This window comes from Scomber japonicus, chromosome 21 (assembly GCF_027409825.1).
Source record: "Scomber japonicus isolate fScoJap1 chromosome 21, fScoJap1.pri, whole genome shotgun sequence".
Taxonomy (NCBI): Eukaryota; Metazoa; Chordata; class Actinopteri; order Scombriformes; family Scombridae; genus Scomber; species Scomber japonicus.
In genome coordinates, this window is record NC_070598.1 from 7,749,062 (window position 1) to 7,770,820 (window position 21,759).

The following is a 21,759-nucleotide window of genomic DNA, read 5'->3' on the forward strand; positions in this document are numbered from 1 at the left end:
CACACACACACACACACACACACACACACACACACACACACTAGTACATGCATACACACACAGCGATAGCCTACTTATATTGGTAAATCTGACAATTAAGCTTTTCAGCATATATTCATGATTATCATACAGCAGTAACTATTATAGGAAACACTGAATTGCATTAAATATGTAATTTGCGGAGGTTCAACTCAGTGGCTAATACCCTGTATTCAGCGGGAGATGATTGATATCTTTGTATTTGTTTTGGCATCTTATTACCTACCTTAATGACAAGAAAACACAACTAGAAATCTCAACTCTTCTTTCCTTTCACAATTTATGCCTATGTAGAGCTTAAAAAGCTTTACTTAAGACACAAATGATACATTAATAATACCTGACATGATATAAGACCAATCTATCGCTAGATAAATTGTTCATATTCTGACCAGCAGTTAACGCGTCCTCAAAAATATCCGCAATTATTAACAATACAACATCTTCATCTGTACATTTTCACAAAAACATATGAGTACAACCACATCGTTAGCTGACATTTTCCCTGATTTCATATCGCTTCGTTAACAGCAAGAAGGCATGGGCATTTACAGTGTTTGTATAGAACTGTAAGCTTATGAGTGCTTGTACACACACACACGCCTGAAGATGCATTCAAAGCAGACACACAACTCTCACCCAGTAAAAGTTGGCAGTAGCCACCAGCGGAAACATAAACTCTCTTTTTTCTTTTTTTCTTTTTTTTTAATGGAAAATAAAAATCATAAATAGCATTTGTTCAAGTAAATAGTGTGAGTCATTCAACAAGCTGCTCTGTTAGCTGATAATGAGCATGCATATGTGTGTGTGACACAGGTAGAAGCAGGTATTCACAGTACATAAAGTGAGGCACATCTACTGACGTATGTTCCTCCATTCAAGAAAAGCGACAATGTGTCTCGGAGGTCCTTAGAGTGAGATGAGTCATCCGAGCCGTTCAGTGTTGGTGCGTTCATCAGTTTTGACACTGCTGGCTCGTCAGTAGTTGATTGCCAGTCAGTGTTTCCTTCTGCAATTACTTCCTGTGAGACGGACATAGAGACGGGATCATATTATCCGTTAGTGGGTTGTGAGAGAATCTGTGATGTAACTGTGATGTCATCTACTGAGAGTTTAGACTTTTTTTTTTCTTCCTTTTTTTTAATTGTCTTCTGCCTATAAATACTGCTCTTTATACTGTCTTGCTGTTTTTAGAAAAGAGCTGTAATAAACCCACTGTGCCCCCCATTACCTGCCCAACACCAAATGACAGGTGAAGTTAGCAACTGGCTGGTGAAAAAAGCAGCTAAAGAGACAGATGTTTTTTTTTTCCAAATCTAGTTGTGGACTTTATCACTATAACCCTTTTCATGTGCAAAAAAATAAACAATTAACAATTATGGCTGCCTTAAAGTAAACCACAATTAAAAAAAAAAAAATCAATCAACAGGGAAGTACAATGGACTGTACACTGCCAGATCTGCAGATGATGTAACCCGAGGGAAGCATGTACAGTATGAAGAGTATATGAAAAGTCCATAAATTGACCCTTGAGGCACACCATACTTAAATTGACAAAAAAAGAAAAATAGATGTTTTTTTCTCTCTCGCCATTGATTAAGGAAATCTCCATTACAGGTTCAAGACTTATTCATCAATCTTTTAGAGCTGCAACAATTCAGTTATTCAATGAATCGATTAGTTGATTGACAGAAAATTAACAGTATTAATTTTACTCTCACTGTTTTTTAACATTTTATGGACAAAATGATTGAGAGAAAAAAAAATGAGACAAATGAATCAATAATCTTGTTGTTGTTGTTATTATATATGTATTGTTATTATGTTCTCACTTATGTGGTCATATTACTTTCTGTAATATTGTGAAATTTTAACAAAAAAAAAAAAAAATTAACATCTGCCCACTCTGCTTTTCTGCTTCTCCCTATAGTATCTGTCATTTTTTGTGCAAATTTTAACATAACTTAAATAAACTAAACTAAATCTGTGTGTATGTGTAACTATTTGACAGTCAAAGTGCAAAACATCTCAGAAAATTTTGGACAGCTTGTACACTCTAAAGGAAACAGCAAGAAAAGCAGCAGACTGACAGGCAGATGGAGGAAGAAGAGCAGATGGAGTGACATTGATATCACATATGTGGTTGTGTTTTCAGAGAAACTCAGAAGGCATTTCTAACTACTGCTGCACCATTAGGTATTTAACTCAGCAACACATTAAAAGACACACACACATAAACAGCTGCTGCATACAGTGCTGACTGTAGGTGTTGTAATCTCCTCCAATTTTTGGCATGTACATTCATTTTTTTCATCTGTAACTAGAGCAATTTATAACCAAATGTGACGTGTGATATAGAGTTTTACCAACCTGTTGCAATGTGGCCCGTATGTGTCCAGCATGAGCGTGCTGGCCTGTTCTAGGTTCCACTGGCAGCGCTGCAGAAGCTCTTCACACTCTGATCTGGATCGCAGGCCCAGACGAAACAACTGCTCCACCTACAAAAAAGAGAGAGAAAAAGAGATGAGAGGAAGATATAAGGCAGGGGAGTTGTTGTCTGTTGTGTCCTGTGTGTGTTTTAACTGATTTGTTGTTGATAGAGACAGCAGAGGGAAATCTCTTCTTTTTTTTTTTGTCCCTATTCCCTTTGTTATCGTCTCCTTCCATTCTACAATTGAATTTCACTACATCTTCTTCTTTCTTTGTGTTTACTTTGCTCTGGCTTATTTACAGGATTTCTGTTGATCGATAAGCATTTCCCCAGACAAAACAAACTAATCACTGAAATAAAAAACACAGACAGGCAGACAGATAGATGTACCTTCAAATGGTGTATAGCCTGAGGGATGCTCCACTTGTAACCCTGCAGAGCAGCCTTACACTCCTCCAGCGTGACACCGTGTACCGCTCCTTGGACCTGTCAATCACGCCAGGAACTCAAATGAATGGATTGTTTAAGCATGTCTGTAACTGTGGGATGTTTCCATTTTTATCTATCAATGCTTTTAACTGGCCAAGAATCACTTAACCATGAGAAAGTAGGACTGCTCTGTGCTCAGCAGTCATTCATTCAAGTTCAAAAGTAAAATTATTTCCAAATATGGACTACTGAAGAAGAGCAATACAAGCTTTCTGGAGTTTGATGACTTTCTTTTGATTTTCTGCACATATGTCAAAGCTAAAAATGTAAATTTATTGGCGGATATATTAATTAATCATTTAGAGAATTACTTTTTTGAAGTCCATCCTTGTACTCACACACTCCCATGCAGTGAAGAAGTTATGAAGTAATAAAGTCAGTGATTTTTCTTAAAATGAATCCTAAAAATTAACATGACAGCCAAGGAACAAGAGATAAAGTCTGAATATGATTAACATCGACTGCTTTGCCAGCCTATTAGAAGACTTTTTGATTTAAGGAAGTGAATATAATTAATGAGGCCAATCAGGGGCTTCAGATATAATCATGATCTTAAGTGTGTTGAGTGACTCGTCTGATGAGTGATTTGTCTGCTTTTGGGTTTTAAGGGTATTTGGTTCTTGGTAACCAATGTCTGTAGTTATTTATGCTGCTGTATGTATTGTCAGTGTGTCAGTAAGAAAAAAAAGAATAACAAAAAAAAACAAGAAAGTAATGATATTTAAACAAGCAGAGGGAGAGAAAAATGAGAAAAGGTCCTACAGTAAATTTGGTACATTCTCTTTTCTTCTTGCTCACCTGTGTGATGCTCTGCTCCTGTTGCATGCTGGGAACTGCAGTTCGCCCATTATTGTTGTTGTAGGACGAGTTCGGTTTGGCACCGCCAGGCTGCTGCATCATCGGCTTCACTGCCGCCATATTGGCTGTTCCATATCTGATGAGAGGGACATGAAGATGAGATACAATTTTTTTCTCTCTCTTTTTCAAGCATTATTCATTCATATTGTGTTATTTTGGTGAAAAAGGCTATATTAAAATGTATATGTTTTCATAAAATGATAATAACAGTGAGTAGCCCCTAGACAATCAAAGATCTGACTTATAAACTCTAGTACTAATATAAAATTACCACATATCCTGCAGCAGGAGTTCCAACTTTCTATCAAAAAATCATTAAGTGTTATTTGTTTTCCTGTTATTATTGTATTTTTTGGTTTATTATTCCATTTACTTTTAATAGTTTTTTGCCGTATTCTAATAAGTTGCTGCAAATGTAATCATGAATGTGTGAGTCCCAAAAGATTAAGATCTGCTAGAATCCACATAAACTAGACTAAACTTGCTATCCGTTCCCCCCTGCAGAGGCTGACGAGAGAGGACATCTATATGCCCAAAATATCTTCAAGAGATTATGTCACACTCTCATATAACACACTAAATAATGGAGCTGGATGAAACCAACACTTCATAGGCAGACAGATCCAGCTCAGCTCAGTCTGTCAGTCAAACAGCTCTTTCTCACTTTGTATTGAGTGATGCCTGATCTCTGGGTGTTGCCTCAGCTTTGGTTTTATAACTGTGGTGAAAAAAAAACAAAAAAAAACTGTGTTTGTTTGTATTTTAGGAAATGTTGAAATGAATTGACCCAGCTGTTTCTTTGTATAACATGCAGGAGCTGAGCAGAAGATTAAGAACAATGCTGTCTCACCTTGGTAAAAGTATTTCATGTTAAAAATACTTTATTTACTATATTGTCCATAGCATCTTAGAGACAAACTTAAAATGAGATTCTGGTATTTTTCAACCTGGGTCTCATAATTATGTCTATTCTGACAGATGGGACATGCTAACTTTGCACTGTTGTATCCGCATTGGTACCTTTACCCAGGAAACTTGCTGACTAAGCTACCTGTTTGGTTGCAAACTAGCAAACAATGCTTCTTTTTCATTCATGGTACCCAGGTGATGAATCCTAATGACTTTGGTGATCCTCAGCCTTTTTCTACAGAACCACCATGAGGTTCACATTTGTGGTTTTGAGTGAAATATCATGAATATTGGATGGATTGCCATAAACTTGGTACATTGATCCTGAAATAGCTTGACATTTGCTACATGGATTGACACATTCATTCACCCCCAGACAATGAATTCTAATAACTTCAGTGATCCTCTAAATTTTCCTCTAGCACCACCAGGTTCGTACATCTCGACAACTACAGGATGGAGGCAGTAAAGGCAGTCAGGATGATTTTTGTTGATTTCCAAACTTGTCAAAACATGCCTTTATCCTTCAAAAAGTAGGCTCAAAGGGGAGTAACTGAGATATGACAGTGTTTGACATCAGCAACGTACCTTTCCAAAAATGCTGGTCGCTCTGGCAACGGGGCAGGAACAGAACTCTGGGAGCTGTCAATCAGCGAGGAGAGTCCACGCCCCTCACGAAAGGTGAGAGGTTCCAGTAAGGAGGTGGATGAGTAAGAGGAGTCCGGAGCTGCCAGCCGTGAGGAAAGGGATGTAGTTTTAGGCAGGGAGGAGGAGGAGTTGGAGGACAGGAGGGGACCCAGGAGGCCGGACGACCGGCGAGGGGAGACGGACATGGGAGGAGGGGGCAAGGCTATGGGCGAAGAGGACAGTGGCGGCACCAGCGGGAGGGGTGAGGAGGAGCGGGAGCCCGGCTGGGAGAATGCGTGGTCTCTGGGCGGGATCTGAGGCGGCGTGTCCTCCAGCTCCAGTGAGATGGAGCTGGTGCGTGCCTGCGGGTGGGAGATGCGGTTGGAGGGGTTGTGTTTGGAGGGACGCAGCGGGGGGACGGGGCTGCGAGGAGGCAGCACCGGCCTGTCCTCAAAGCAGGAGTTGAAGGAGGTGGAGGAAGGAGAAGGAGGAGGCAGGTATATCTGTCTGTGGGGGCCTAAAGGTGCTAGGGGCATGGGAAGGGGGGAGGAGGGGAGGGAGCGACCTGTTGCCATGGGAACTTGCAGCTTTACCATCACCTACATCACCAGAGAAATATGTGTCAGTGTGAGACAAAATTTAATCTGGAGGATTTATCAGTAGGTTTTATCATGTTTTTTCTACCTCTCTCTGAAGCTCTTGGAAGAGGTCGGCCGATTGTGACTCGCTCCTGCCCGCCATGGCCGAGGCCTCTTCAGTCACTGCCCTGTTGATAGACCGCACCTCCTGGTCCTCCGATTGGTCATCGAGCTCTGTAGTAACCTCGTCATAAGCTGGCTGCGGTAGGGGCCAGTCAAGGATAGAGGGGGTGTCCTGAAGAGAAGGAGAGTGAAGGACAGTTTAGACACTGGGGGGAGGAGGGGGGGGGGGGTGATACATGGAAAGACTTCGTTTCCCCGATAACAATCTTAAAAGTTTCCTCCACGCATTTCCCAAAGCGGTGCTTAAGAGCGAGTGCCGTTATGCTATTAGAAGCTTCTTCACGCTGGCTGTCTGTGGTGCAGAAGATGATGCTGAATACATTTTAAAAGCAACTTATTTAAAATTCACACCATAAACAGAAAGAAAAAAGAAGATATGGAACCTGAAAGTAAACCACCAGGGAAGTGACATTTTTAGGCAGAAGAGGTGAATATATCATGAAAGAAGAGATTGATGACAAACTGATATTTTTATGTGTTAGTTTTACTTAATGATTTTAACATCACTCATTTTACATCAAAGCACAACATATGTACAAATATGGACTTAAAACTATACAAAAACAAAGAAATGTAACATAAAATGTGTCGTTTTTGGATTATAAAGCATTCTTTGTTCGTGATATACTCATATATATTCAAAGCCATCACCAGAGTTTTATAATTTCGTAGACGGGAACAAACACTGTGAAACTCCATCTAAACCCGAGAGCATTTAGTTGCAGCTTGGCTGAGGTGACAGAAGGGAGCCAGAGGATATGATGTGGAATTACTGTGAAAACTCCAAAGTAAACCATTAAAGCATGAAGGTGCACATAATCAATCAATGAGCGCCAATTCATCACATTGCACCCCCCTTGAGTGCATCCAGGGAGAAGATTCATGACATTTCTAGGTCAAAGGCTGCTGGACCGATACCTCTGGAGAACTAACGGACCCATTGCTGGTGAGATTTTTATTTTGACACCATCTGCAGTTCATTAGATTAAGAAAAATGCTTGATCAGGCAGTGTGAGGCGTTTTGAGGTTTTTGACAGGTTTGCTTTGTGTTAAAGTTGGTGGTGGAACCAAAAGGTCAACAGCTCAAATCCCCAGACCAGCAGGGAAAACATGCGTGGAAAGCTATGTAAGTATGGAATGAAACACCTCCCTCAACGCTGCATCAACTTTACTGAGTTAAACGGATAAACAAACGTCTCCTTGATCAATTCTGCTGGCACCAAACTTTCACAAAAAAGTTCTGGTGTAGCCCATATGACCTTTAATTGATGATTAAAGTGTGTATTTATTATCAAATGCATCATCCCTCCAGGTTTGATCAACATCAGGTGACTTGTGTAGAGATGAAAAGTCTTTAACTGGTGTTGATTGATGCCAAACTTTTACTTCAGTTGTTTATTATCAAAGCCAAACCAACAATGATTGAATTAATCTACTTACATATGTTGTGTTCATACCCAAAGACTGATATATCTTATTTTATTTGTTTATGCAGTAGACCTCAGTGAACCACACTATTAAATCAGCGTTCCTTCACCACTTAGATTACAGTCATGTTAGTTGATTGAGAAATGGCTCCAAAGACTAATAACAGCGATCAAATGTTAAGTCTCCAGAGAGTAGTTCCTTATATGGCAGATGCCACTGAGCATGTGCGGGAATATGGTTCAGTTTATAGAGCTTTGCTGGCTTCTTGGGCTACATGTTGCAACCTTTTGACTTTGTACTACTTTCTAAATAACTTTCCTACTAAAATCTAAAAACATCTCCCTTACACAGAACTACTCTCTGGAGACTGAATATATGACTCCTTTTATTAGTCTTTGGAGCTGTTTCTAAACAAACAAACATACCCAAACTCTTTGGGGTGAAGGAACATTTCACCCAGTGCAACTGACTGACATGTTTTTAATAGTTTTTAGAGAACAGCGGATGTCTATAGCACAGAGGAATAAAATACAGTCAAAACTAAAAGTAAAAGACAGTTACACAGCACAGTAAATAATGTTTCTTCTTGTTTTGTAGGCTTACCAGGGGTTTGTATAGTGTGGTGAATTGTATGGTATTGTCTTGATTGTTGATGAGGAAAAATGTATGCCTACATTACATTTTTGCTGTTTTCCCAGCCTCATAATTTTCTTTTTTACTTGCTTGGTTACCTCTTTACTCCTCACCTTGACAGACCACTTCACCTCAATCAAAATAGCAGCTGTCATCTCTCAATGAACCCTGAGCAACGTGTGAGCCCTTCTGTGCATGAATGTTTTAAAAACACAGCTGCCCAAGAAACATTAAATAGCCAAGTTTCCAATTATGTTTTAACCACTAAACTTTGAGCACAGTTCTTCCAATATTGATGTCAACCTGCTCAAATTAAAGCAGAGACTTGGCACTTATATTTAGTATCGATTATTGTATTTCAAAAGAGCCGGAAGAATAAATGTATATTGGGCTGTTTATCAGGCTTTGGATATATACACACAATATAATCCTTTAACTGTACCTTCAGCGTGTCCTCATCTGGCTGCCGTGTCTCTGTGAGTGGGGAGGGCGTGGTTGAGCTGAAGCTGTCATCGGTGAAGTCGATGAGCGACACCTCACTTTTGGCCGATCGCACGCCGGACCCCTCCCATGTCCGCAGCTTCAGGCCCAGGGACACACTGAGCCTCTTCAGCCCGGACGAAGTGCTGGTGTCGTCCTCATCGTCGTAATCATCCATCACTGAGTCGTAGAACGGCTCTAGACCCAAACAAGCAAGCAAGCAGAGTCAGAACATGACAGCTAATGTATTTAATGGTTAGATTGTAGGATTCAGAGCACAGAGAAGAGAGGAATACTTACTCTTCAGCAGAACAGCAGGCTGAGGTGGACGAGGGGGAGGTTGCTCTGATAAAGAGAGTTAAGATATCACAGTCAGACTTTACATTTTAGATACTGACTTTGTTTTCATTCAGTGTGATTTAGAGGGACTTCAATGGAAGAATTAGCTCATTAGCAAAGTTTAACAAAAGTACATTGACAGCACAAAAAAACAACAAAAAAGTCCCTAAATATGTTGAGTGTGAGTGTTTCAGTGCTTGGATGAATTTACTTTTGGCACGGTTGGGGAGTTTCGTCGGTCTTGCAGCGCAAGGGTCCATTCCAAGAACATCAGGTGGGTCCATAGGGTTTCCCAAATATAGACTGAAGGGGGGAAGATAAGGTAAATCAGATTTAAGAAAATTACATGAAGAACATTTTTGCGTGATGGCTACAAAATGAGCCAAGCGACAACTAAATCTATCTTTATTTTTGCTACAGCCAAATATATAGACTGAGCTCTGCTCCTGCAGTCACTACTTGTTAAGAAGGTGCTTGTTGATGTGGCATCAAGGCTGTTTCTATTTCTGAAGCCACTAAGATCTGCTCTGTATTTGAATGTCTTAACAAGTACAGTACATCATCTGTTCATCATCATCAAGAACCACATGTGGTGCACTGCTGCACTCCAGTGGAGAGATACAGTATCAGCTACAAAGGACACAAGCTAAAATACACCAGATTTAATGTTTTATAACAATTATTTTTAAATCAGTTTTTAAAGAAAGATGTCGATATATAGTGCTAGAAATATCTAGATTAACAGATGTTTGTTGATTTTATTTATTTTAGGGAAACCCAAGCTAAAAGTTAGTGTGTATTTGTAGTCCATTTTCACTCTTCTGCTGTTTTCAAAGTGTTTATTATCACCAGCTGAATTGTAGACAATAGCACAAGAAAAATCCTAATATCCTTTATTGTATTGTGTTTATGTAAGTTCAGTGTGTTGCAGTTATTTCATTTTCTTTTTAGGTTAAAGGCTATAAAATCAGCATTTTCTTACAATAAAGTGGAATCTTCTTCTTGTTTGTTTATTAATGTGCTTGCCATATGCAACTGCTCTACTTCTTATATATACTTTTATTGCTAATTTGGAAATGACATTAAAAAAAACCTTTAAAAAATGTCACTGTGTATGAAGCTATCTTACATTAATTGAATACAACTTAGGGGAAGACTTCAATAAGTATATTGTATTAACCTGTCTATGCGATCTGCATGTCCCCAGCTTCTGTGAGGATCAGTGTCTCCGTGTCCGGTGTGGATGAACGAGTGTTTGAGCGGCCGGCTGATGTCGTGGGCAGACAGGCCGGCCACTGCCGTCACCACGTGTCGAGGGAACTGACCGATACGAAGCGTTCCCCTGTTCTGGCCTCGCCACCAGTAGTGCTCTGCCCTGAAAACACACACACACACACACACACACACATCTGTCCCACTATATTTTACCGGTGCAAGTAAAATGGTAGACTGTTTCCTCACATGACTACACTTAAAAACACAGACACACACACAGAAGCCAAAACATTGCTATAATGAGCCAGTAACAAGAAAGTAATTACAGCAATTTTCCACAATGCAAGGAATCCCGTCTCAACAAAAGATGCATTTGTTGTTAGGGGAATGACCTTCATTCTGCACTCACACACACACACAAACACTGACACACACACACACACACACACACACACACACACACACACACACACACACACACACACACACACACACAAACACACATGCACAGACAAGCATGGCTTTTTGTTGTTGTGTACAACAATAAGTCTGAAATGACAAAGTTGGAGGGTTGTTACATTCTTCAAGGTGCCTGCATGTGTTGGCTGACAAACACTCACACACTGACCTTCCCTCTATGATGGTGATGACATCATTCATTTTAATCTGCAGCTTGTCTTCCTCTTCAAAGTCCTGCAGGGCTCTCATGTCTGTAGGCATGGTCTGCAGAACACACACACACAAACACAAACACTTGTAGGGCAAGAATAATCACTCATCAGCAGCGTCACAGAGACAAACGGAAGATCACCTCATGTCATTTTGTGTAATTGTGATTTATCTGTTTACACTATTGTCCTCTACTAGCTTGGTGAACCAGTTTGTGTCAAATTACTTTTTGCAGCTACAACATTAGGACACATTTAATGAGTCCTGGATTTAATTTGTTTGGGGGGGGGGTTTTGTTATTGAAATGTATCCAAATTTACTCATGCTGAAAATTTCTTTGAACAACCAAGATTTAGATATGCAAAAATACTATTTTTTCCTAATACATGAAAAAGTAACATTAATATTTCCTTTGTATGTGTTAGGAAAATGATCAACTGATGGCCTTATTTAAAATCTACATATATTTTTACCTCAAATTCATCATTTCTTTCACGTACAGAATACTATACACTTGAAACACACCGTTAACTGCAAACTAACAAAACCAAAATCTTTGTCATAGTCATAGATACGGGTTTCCAAAAATTACATGCAACTGGTTCAAGTTTTCATATTTGTTGTGATTTGTGCAATAATCCCAGGTGTATTTTATTGTCTCTGGTTTGTGTCTGTATTGTGTTTCTGTTTTCATGGTTTTGTGTTTCTATGCTGCAAAGCTGTAGAAAGAATTTCCTCATGTGGGAAAATAAAGATCTGAACTGAACTGATCTGATCTCATCTGAACCGAACTGAACTGAACTGAACTGAACTGTTCTGGTTGATTAAATTTCAACTCAAAGAAAGATGGAGAGCAAACTAGATTATAAATTAAACTTGGAAATCACATTTCTACAAATACAGCTTATTAGATCACACACACTTGAATCAAAAGAACATACACCAACAACATAATCCTTTTTTTTCTTAAGTTGTTCTTCGAAGGTCAAGAATGAACCTTAATATTTACAGATGTCTTTTACATTTCTTTTGATAAAACTACATGCCTTTATCTAATTTAGTTCTGACTAACTAGTGTGCTACCTCAAGAAGGAAGTCTCTGAGGGCGACAAAGGTGGGTCTGTCCTCAGGTTTTGGGCTCCAGCACTGCAGCATTACATTGTAGATATCTTGAGGACAGTCATCTGGTTTGCACAGTCTCTCAGCTTCCACGTCCACCTTGTGGAGGATCTGTAAACAGCCACATGGACAAATAGTAAAATGGTGAAAAATGGATTATTAAGTCATTTTAAAAATTGCAAGATGCTGTACATGTTTTCTAAATAGCTTGTGTAAGTTTTAAGTACAAAATGTGTGTGAATGCATGCATGCACCTGGCTCCCATTAAGGCCCAGCCACGGTTCCTGTCCATGGGTGAACATCTCCCACAGAGTGACCCCAAACATCCAGGTATCGGATGCATGAGAGAAAGAACGAGACTTTAAAGACTCTGGAGCACACCTGAAGAGAGATAAGGACAAAGACAAAGCAACATCAGAGCTTTACTTAACCCATTTTTAAAAATGTGAAAACTGTGTAATTAATTAGAACCAACAAGATACAAAACAACACGTGGCTTTGTGAGACCATGGCTCTTTTTCTCACCATGGGAAAGGGATTTTGTGGCCCTCCTCCATGATGTATTGATCAGTGTGTGTGGGTAATGCTCTCATCAGGCCAAAGTCCCCGATCTTCACCATTTCATTAGTGGACAGCAGAACGTTACGGGCGGCCAGATCCCTGTGGAGGAAACGCCTCTGCTCCAGGTAGGCCATGCCGCATGCCACCTACACACCCACAAACCAATGTTTAAGTTACGCAGACATTTGCCACATATTGTGTAGTACACTATTTGAGATTATAAAGAGTATAAAGAGCACAAGTGAAAAACTTCCTCAGAAAACCTCATTCAAAACTCCACTGACATTTAATAGTGATATTTGAGGCCTTTCAACAGAACCTTACTCAATCATATGTCATGTGTTTACTCCAAGTTCAAACAAGGACAGTAAATGTTAAAAAACAATCTCCATATCCCATAAACTCTGGACCATTGCTAGCTAAAACTCACAGCTCGACAGATGCACCGAGACTATGAGCGAGTCGAAGGGTCCCATTTAGTTCAGACATGTCTGCAGTAACAGCAGGACAGAGGGGAGCGATCAGTGTAGACATTTTTAGAACAGATTACAGCTAATAAATGTGAAAAATGACTTTATAAGAGCTCTACCATCTACCATGTACCACCATCTTATCAAGGCAGCTGTAGTTGTTTGTGTCTTAAAAAGTAATAGTAATTGTATTTACATATATAGCACGCCTTATGCAAAAATGCAGCCTGAAATGATTTACAAAACAAGATGAAAAACAAAGCTAGACCAAAAAATAAAAAAACAAACAAAAAAGATACATTTTTAATTTCTTTTTTTAAAAACACAAAGTTTGCTGCTCTGAGATAATTTAAAAAAAAAAACCCGAAGCAGCTTCACCAGACGGTTTACTTTGTTCTAATCTCAAAGGATTAAACTTCTAAAAGGAAGTGCGTTACTGGAGCTGATTTGTCAGTTTGAACAGCAGGAACATGTTGGATTTTTTCATTAAGGCAGATGAAATGAAATGCTGAATGAGCGATTGCATTTACTGCCAGAAGCTAGTGGAACATTGTCTAGTCTGGATGAGATGTCACCACTTCAGCTCTGATGCTTGAATAATCATAAGTGATAAGTCAACTTTGTCGCTCTCTTTTGCTGGAAATTATGATTAATTTTACAGAAAGTAATGTGATACACAGGAGTCTGTTAAAGTGAATTATTGACATTGTGTTGAAATATAGGAAGGTCAACCTAAACTACAAAAGAATGAGGAAGAAAACGTTGCGGTAGTCACACACTTCTGGGCACTGTAACAAAAATGTGATGAAATGACAGGAAGAGAAGAAGTAGTGTGGTATCACTACAAGTTCCTTTTTTGGTGTTAACTGACCTGAACAGCGTAGTTACATAGTGAGGAGATGAGGATGTGGCCCTGTCGCTTCCTTAAACGATCCAACAGGGAGCCAAGAGGGGCCAGCTCAGTCACCTACACACAAACACCAAAATTGAGACACCGAATGGAAGCGCTGTGTTAAAGTTAAGCAGTGTGTATTCATGCATGTGTGTGTTTTGAGAGTATGAGCATATCTCACCATCTTCATGGGCTGCGTGAGGACAATCCCGTACAGGCGGATGAGGTTCTGGTGGCTCAGGGAATGCATTGCGTTCACCTCTCTGATGAAATCGTCCAGACCGTCTGAATCCAACACGCCCGCCTTTAGACACTTCACTGCCACGGACAGCTAGAAAGACAGAGAGGGACAAAGAATATGAGCAAATACAGTATGTGAACATATACAGCAAATAACAGTATGAACAGATTCCCAAAGGAAGCTGAGAGTCTTTCAGGTAGTTGGTATTAAACCTCATCAAAATAGGTGATGTAGAAGTGCAGTTCTGTCACAAAGTTTTAAGTTTTCATTTTAATTGGAGCACCAGGCAAGTTATTACAACATTATAAAAAATACACCATCATCTCTCCAAATTGCATAAAATACACACCAGTTCAAGAAGATATTATAAACCTCTCCTATTTTGCTCTGTGAGGGTTGGTCACACATCACCGCCCCTGAAAATGCCATAAAAAGCGACCTTTTTTGCTCCATTTGTGGGCGAGGGTGACCTGGCACAATTAGAAAATATTAATAACCCAGCTCACAGAGCAGCACTGCAGTGTGAGAGGACTAAAGAGGAAATGTTTTGACATGGAGTTATGTGCTAAAAACATCTTTCTAAAGCAAAGTGCTCCATGACTGATTTGAGAGGGCGGCCATGTGACAGTCATAGAGACACTAGCAGAGAAAATATTACAGCCTGCAACACGAGATAATACTGAACATAGACAGAGACCTGCAGAGAGACCCTGAGGCAGCTGTAAGAGTGAGAGAAAAGTTTCCTAATAACTAATGAAATGGTTGTTACTGTACTTCACCAAAATATGATAATAAAAATCATAAATTCATTCAGGATCATATTTAAACTTAACATCCACAATATTACAATTCTAGGTCAAACAAGTCTGCCCCTTGTGAAGAAAGACAAATTATCATGACTCTCATATCTTGTAAAGTTGGACACATTAGGATGACTTTTATTTGATTTTTAAGACCACTGCAGACAAACAGCACACGTCTGCCAATATTTCATTTATGAAAAAGTCTGATCTAGTTTTAGAATGAAAAAAAGACCACAAACATCTGTCAAATGTTAGAAATAGACTCTTTGAACTAACTGCAGCTTTAATTGAGCTGATATTAAGTGCAGTTTATTATGTTTATTTGTCAGGAGCCATGTACGTAATAAGAGATGTACTGTACCAGATTTAGCAACTAACTAATCTCCATCTGCAGTCTCTGGGCAGGTTGACACAAAGACTAATACAGCTAATGCAATTAATACAAATACTAAATACAATAAATTCAGGACAGAATATAAGTTGACATCATGACAGAAATGTAAAGGAAGGTTGTGCAAAGGCAGAGCTTCTTTCAGGGGATCTTACACTCTCCTCTGGCTGTTGACCTTGAAGCTCTGGTCATTCGCTCTTAAAGTTGTACACAGCTTTTGAGTGGAGGAGGTGCATTATTCTGAGTGACTTTAAACACCAGACAAATGATCTAAATATAAAGTGGTAAATCTTTATTTGACCTCTGATGTAGTTGCTGCATTATCACCCTATTACCACCCTGCTATCAATAATATGTGTCCAGTCACATTGTTTTAACAGCTAATGTGAGCAGAGATCCAACACACACTCTGTTCAAAATAGATTCATATTATAATGCTGCTACTGTCTTATGATGCAAACTTTTTTGACTTTTTTTCCCTGACTTCTATGCCTCTGTTTCTCACCACTCTGGTGTTGGGACCGGTCCACTCCCCTCTCCGTACCACTCCGAACGTGCCGTCTCCCAGCCGCTCAAACAGCTGCAGCTCCGTCTCTCTGATCAGGCAGGTGAGCGAGGCTGCAGATTCGCTATTGGCCTGTACTGCGCTGGATGACGCCCCCTGAGGAGGGGACTGCTGGGGGTCGGCAGCGTCGGGCCGTTTCACTGGAAACACCTGAGGACCCAGAAATAGATGACACACAGAGAGGTACAGTTAAAGAAATGTGAAGACTTGAAAAGAGCTTTATGGTGTTTCTGTTTCAGCATACACACATGCTGACACATATTCTTCAGCTTTCCTTCATTTAAACTCAGGAAAGTGCAGATTTTTAATATGACTACAAAGTAATATAAGCTTAACAAGTTGCTATGCCGATTGGCTTAATAAATTAAAAGAAAAAAGATGTCTTTATTGCCTCTATAGCACTCTTTAAATATACATAGTCATCCTTTAAAGGTGTGACCACTATGTGAGCCTTGGACATCAGTTATCTAAGAGAGAGACTTTGAAATTTGAATATGTGTTGCTCTTCTTTAACAGTAGCTATGTCATTTGGCATTCAAATTTTCATTCAGTTGGTGGTGAGATATCAGGGTTAGATAGTCAGAGAACAAATGTGGCAAAATACAGGACTGTGTGTGTATGTGTGTGTGTGTGTATGTGTGAAATAAAAGTGATGTGTAAGCAAGTTTTCTCTTTAAGGAGTGGCGAAAATGCACCATCAGCTCCGGCTAAAGAACAGAGGGGGGGATAATATTTGTGTGTGTACTTCTCTGTATTATGTGTGACAGAGTGGTGCTGCACCTTGCTCATCCAGGACTTGCGTTTATAAAGAGCTCTTCTTCTCTTGACTGCCTCCCACAGCCTCCTCTGACCTTCACCCACAAAAAAAAGGTTGAGAGTTTGTTAAAGGAGTTGGAGGTTAGTACCACCTACCCCCCCCAAAAATAGCAAATTACACAAGTCACTGCAGCTTATAACATGTTGTATTACTTGTTAAAGTCCAATATGCAGTAGGTAATGCTTTAAAACAGTGACTGGATGGAAATAAAAGGTTTTAGGACTCTACCAGGCCGCCCCATGCCAATCTTCTCCAGGTCTTCATTTTTGACATAGTCGAAGTGGGAGAGTCGTGTGACGTTGAGGTCATCGCGGATCCGCAGGAAGTACTGCTGCAACTGTACATCTGTCAGCAACTCCAGCAGCCACTCTGTCCCCTCCTCACACTGCATCTGCACACACACACACACACACACACACACACACACACACACACACACACACACACACACACACACACACACACACACACACACACACACACACACACACACAAACACACACAGACACACACACACACACACACACATATTTCAATTGTATTACTATACTGTACATGTGAGAACAAGATTTACCTGCTAATCCTTGTACCTATATTTCTAATGGTGGTTTAAGGGTCTACTACATTCACCCTAAAAAATACTATAAAGAAAACATAGCCTGTAATGAACATCTCCAGGTTTCTATTCATATTTTGGGTTCTACCGGGATATATTTGCATGATTTACAGTTTAAAATAATTTATTTGTCTTATTCTGGCTCTTTATGCAGCCTTTCAGTTCAGCTTCTGTCTGTGAATCCTAATCTTGTGTCTCTTTAAGAAGTTTGACTATGTTTATATACATATACACCAGACATGATGAAAATAAAAAAATGTGTTTGCATGTTATGTCCCCTTTAAGAGCGTAATGTTTATGGTCACAGTAATGTGCAGTTAAAATGGAGGAGCTTCTCTCAGCTACAATATATACTGTAAGTGCAACTGCAAATCCCTGGAATAAAAGGTTTCACTTGCTATTTGTGCAGCTTTCAAAATTTAAGTCAAATATTGACTGCATTTCATTCATGTTCATAAAACCATCATTTCCTGTATATTCATTGCCAAACTAGTGCATTATAAAGATTGGTTTATATGATTGAAATGGGACACACTAAATGCATTATTCATGCCAGACCTAAGTCTAATGGAGATTTTAAAGGGAAAGTCAAATCTCAGAGTCTTCTACCCTGTTTCCAAGACTCATTTTGTGTGAAAAGATGTATATTGTCATAGCAACTACTTTAATTGATCTCCCTGCTTGTACCTAAGGTAGTGATTTACTACATGTGCTAAGAAGTCCCCCCCACTGTTTGAATGAGGGGCTAAACACAAAACCTGACATTTCCATTTATTCTGCAGAGCACTAAAACGTTTTGTGGAATTAAACTCAAAGCCGGATATATCTCAAATCACCTGTGTTATACCAGCAAGTATTAACATATGCAAGAAATTCACATTATAAGAACTCACAGTATGTTTTAGGTGGCTTGTCATTTACCCCTAAAGTAGGTTGGGAGGTATCACAGTATTAGGGTATACCGGGTTTTTAGAAATCACGAAAGTATGAGTAGTAAGAGCATGTAACCCCCCCCCCCCACTATGGTAACCTGTTCTACCTTAAGTTTTGCCTATTTTTTTTCTGGATTGGCTTTCGTAAGGTGTCAGATGGGTGCTGTAATTTAAAAAAAAATCCTCATCTGCACATCACTACTAAACAATACAGTATTATACATGCTACTCCTATCAACAACAGCTCAGCTTTAATGTCACATTACTGTATTCCACTGTAAATACAGCTCTGGTATGAAGGTATGATTTAATAGATACTGCCTAAGCCTGCTCTAAATCCTACTGAAGCAACAATGTTCTCACTTTTAGAGATTTTCCATTTTTGTAACATCCTCATAAATGAAGAATTACACAAGCGATGAAAATGAGATGACACACTGATGAATGGTTAAAATCATGAATCATGCAGTCACTCTTATATAGCTATGAATGTAGTTAGACTGTTAAACAAATTATTATTATTTTAACTGTCTTTTCACAATGTAGGCAGCATGTTGAAAGCAAAAAAACTAAATATACCAATAGATAATGTAAACAATAATAATGTATACTAATGTATTGTTGATAAGTAGAGAGGCAGAAATTAGTCAATTAATTGACTAATTCAGCAGAAGATTAAAAACCAACAATTTTGAGTCATTTTCTTAATAAAAAGCAGATCTTTTCAGGTTACATCTTCTGAAATGTGAATATTTATAAATATAATATAAATCTTATATAACACTGAACAGAACATCTTTGGGGACATTTTAAGTTGCATCTTTGGGCCTGTGCAACATTTTTCACCATTTTCTGACATTTCAAAGATCAAATTTATGGATTTAACAGAGAAAATAATCCAAGGATGAATCAATAATTCAAAATAATCATCAGTTGCAGCCTAAATCATGCTGTAAGATCATCTCAGACACAAAAAAAAAGATCTGCATCATCATCATATACACACACCCACTCGTCATCTAAAAAAAAATATTCAGGTGAACCCCTCAGACGCCTGATGCTCAGTCACAAAACCGCATCTCCACGCACACACAAGCACACACAAGCACACACAAGCACACACAAGCACACACAAGCACACACAAGCACACACTGCAATCACAGCCATAATCCACCCACAACTTCAGACTTTTACCATTTGTCCCTGGACACTTTCTCTCATCCTTCCGTCTCTCTCCTCTTCGTCCTCATCCTCCCCCTCTTCCTGTCCTCTGGTGTAGGGAAGTCTCTGGTACATGTAGCTCTCCCCCATACTGTAACAGCCCCTCTCGTCCTTCGCCTCGTCCCTCTTTTTTTGGCTCTCCTTTTTTTTCTTTTTTTTTTCCTTCCTTCTCCTGTCTCGCTGCTATTCAGAGGAGGCGTTAGCTCGGCCGCTGCTCTCTCCTGGCTGCGACTCTAGTTTGCTAATCTCCTCTCGGCTCCATGACCTTCTCTGCTCAATCGATACGCTCATGCACGCACACATTCATAAAACACACCGGGAGGCATTTGACGCCACTCTCCTGGCTTGCACCATCCAGTCGTATCACTTAAATCTATCTATAAACTCTGTGTCTTCCCTCCCACTGGTCCTTTCTCTCCCTGCTGACTCACGACTTCCTGCAGCGTCGGACACCTCCATGCTCCCCCTTCCCTCTCTCCATCTTTTCCTCGTCTCACTCTCTCTCTCTCTTTTTCTCTCTCTCTCTCTCTAGCTAGTGTATCTTTTTCTGCATCTCCTTCTGGCTCAGCAGCCGAGCCCACTGTCTGATGTTAAATAATTCAGCAGCTCTGTCAAAAGGATGAGAGAGGGAGGGAGAGGGAGATCTTAGAGGAGAAGAGAAGGGAGGAAAAATGTAGATAAGCAGGCAGACAGATGGATGGGTAAATGGATGGATGGTCAGGCCAAAGAGAGACAGTTCCCAGAATCTATTTGATGGACGCAGATGGTAGCAGAGCTTGACATGAACCCAAACAAGCATAACATATCTACGCTAACATTAATGAAGTGGTCAAATAAAATTAAAAAACATGTCAAATCTGTGCTGGAAGCTGCTTTGAAATGATATGAAGAGTATTTTAAAGAGATGTTTTCATTCAGTAATGCAGAGAGTGTTTTAATCAGACACTGTAATGCTTTTCTGACATACTATAAAATGAATGATTAATCAGATAATAGAGAAAAATAACACTTAGTTGCAATCCCACATGAATCATTTAAATGATCTAATAATTAATAATGCAAAACATTGTCTGTCCACAGAGTCTCATACGTGAGACTTTGAGACATTGCTTTTCTTTGCTTTCTATCGTTAATTTTTTTTTTTTCAGATTTTAGGTTGGTCAGACAAAACAGGCAATTTACAGACGTCCCCTTGGACTCTGAGAAATGTGATTGATGAATTAAATCAATGATCTGTTCATCAAAAATAATAATAAAGAGATTAATCAATAATGAAAATAATTATTTGGGTTTTGTTCTTTTTAACCTCAGTTAATTCAAAGAATGACTGTCAGATTAAATTGATTAGTTGCTACCTTACATTAATTATTTTAATTATCCTATCCAGGCAAAAATTATTTTGCAGATGCAGCACTTTTACATGGTTTGTAAAGTTAAAGCTGTAAAGCTGCTGAGAGTTAATGACTGGGATGCCATTCAGAGGAAAATTGGTTCCAAGGGGCATAAAGAACTGAGTTAATTCAATGTTATAATTATTTTATTTTATTATTGTATGATACATTTGAAGTCTGTTGCTGCTTTATGGTAAGAATTGTACTAATGGCCTCATATCATAACTCTACAAATGAATTGCTATCATTGCAGGGTATTGAGTGTGTCTATTCAGAGTATCAGACTTATAGCCCAGAAGTAGCTATTAAAGGGGTAGTAATGCAATTAAACATTGTTGTGGGATTAAAACAGAATGGGTCCTTCGTATGTGTCAAACCTCAAAAACATAAGATCATATATTTCTCATCATAAAAAATGTACAGTGAGAGTCGGGTTGATAGCTTGTTAAACTTTTTTGAAGTCAATAAATTGAAAAAAAAAAAAAATCATCTCATGACTTCGGTATTCAGGAGCATGTTTGGATACTGATTGTTCTCGCAGCAGCTGGATCACTACAGATGTGGCCTTGAATGAATGTAGCAGATATTAGGGACATCTATGTGCAAGCTCTTTCCCACAGTCCACATCTCAACTTCTCCTTATCTACATCTTGTAAAAAAAAAATAAAAAAAATACAGTTCTAGATATACTATAATACTTCGCACCGCATATTTAACATCAAGATGGTGATGCCCTTTACACATAGCTTAACTGGGATAACATGAGGAAGCTACACAGTGGATCTGAGTGATATGACAGCTTTAATTTAGCCACAGCTGGTATATTTTGTAAAAGCTTTCCCACTGCTTGCACTGAGCCTT

At 39.2% G+C, this 21,759-nt stretch overlaps 1 protein-coding gene across 1 annotated transcript; it reads right to left on the reverse strand.

The window, feature by feature from the left end:
* Nucleotides 1-470: 470 nt before the first annotated feature.
* tnk2a (tyrosine kinase, non-receptor, 2a) lies at nucleotides 471-19,793 on the reverse strand. The gene is made up of 20 exons (XM_053342311.1): nucleotides 19,481-19,793; nucleotides 16,966-17,128; nucleotides 16,701-16,771; nucleotides 15,861-16,070; nucleotides 14,102-14,251; nucleotides 13,900-13,995; nucleotides 12,523-12,704; nucleotides 12,252-12,378; nucleotides 11,962-12,108; nucleotides 10,838-10,932; nucleotides 10,175-10,369; nucleotides 9,206-9,297; nucleotides 8,956-9,000; nucleotides 8,618-8,853; nucleotides 6,038-6,226; nucleotides 5,315-5,952; nucleotides 3,758-3,893; nucleotides 2,861-2,956; nucleotides 2,410-2,537; nucleotides 471-1,061 (listed from the first exon to the last, which is right to left on the reverse strand). Exons 1-20 carry the CDS (start codon nucleotides 19,595-19,597, stop codon nucleotides 1,055-1,057), a joined length of 3,120 nt encoding a protein of 1,039 aa, XP_053198286.1. The 5' UTR covers nucleotides 19,598-19,793; the 3' UTR covers nucleotides 471-1,054.
* Between the last annotated feature and the right edge of the window lie 1,966 nt (nucleotides 19,794-21,759).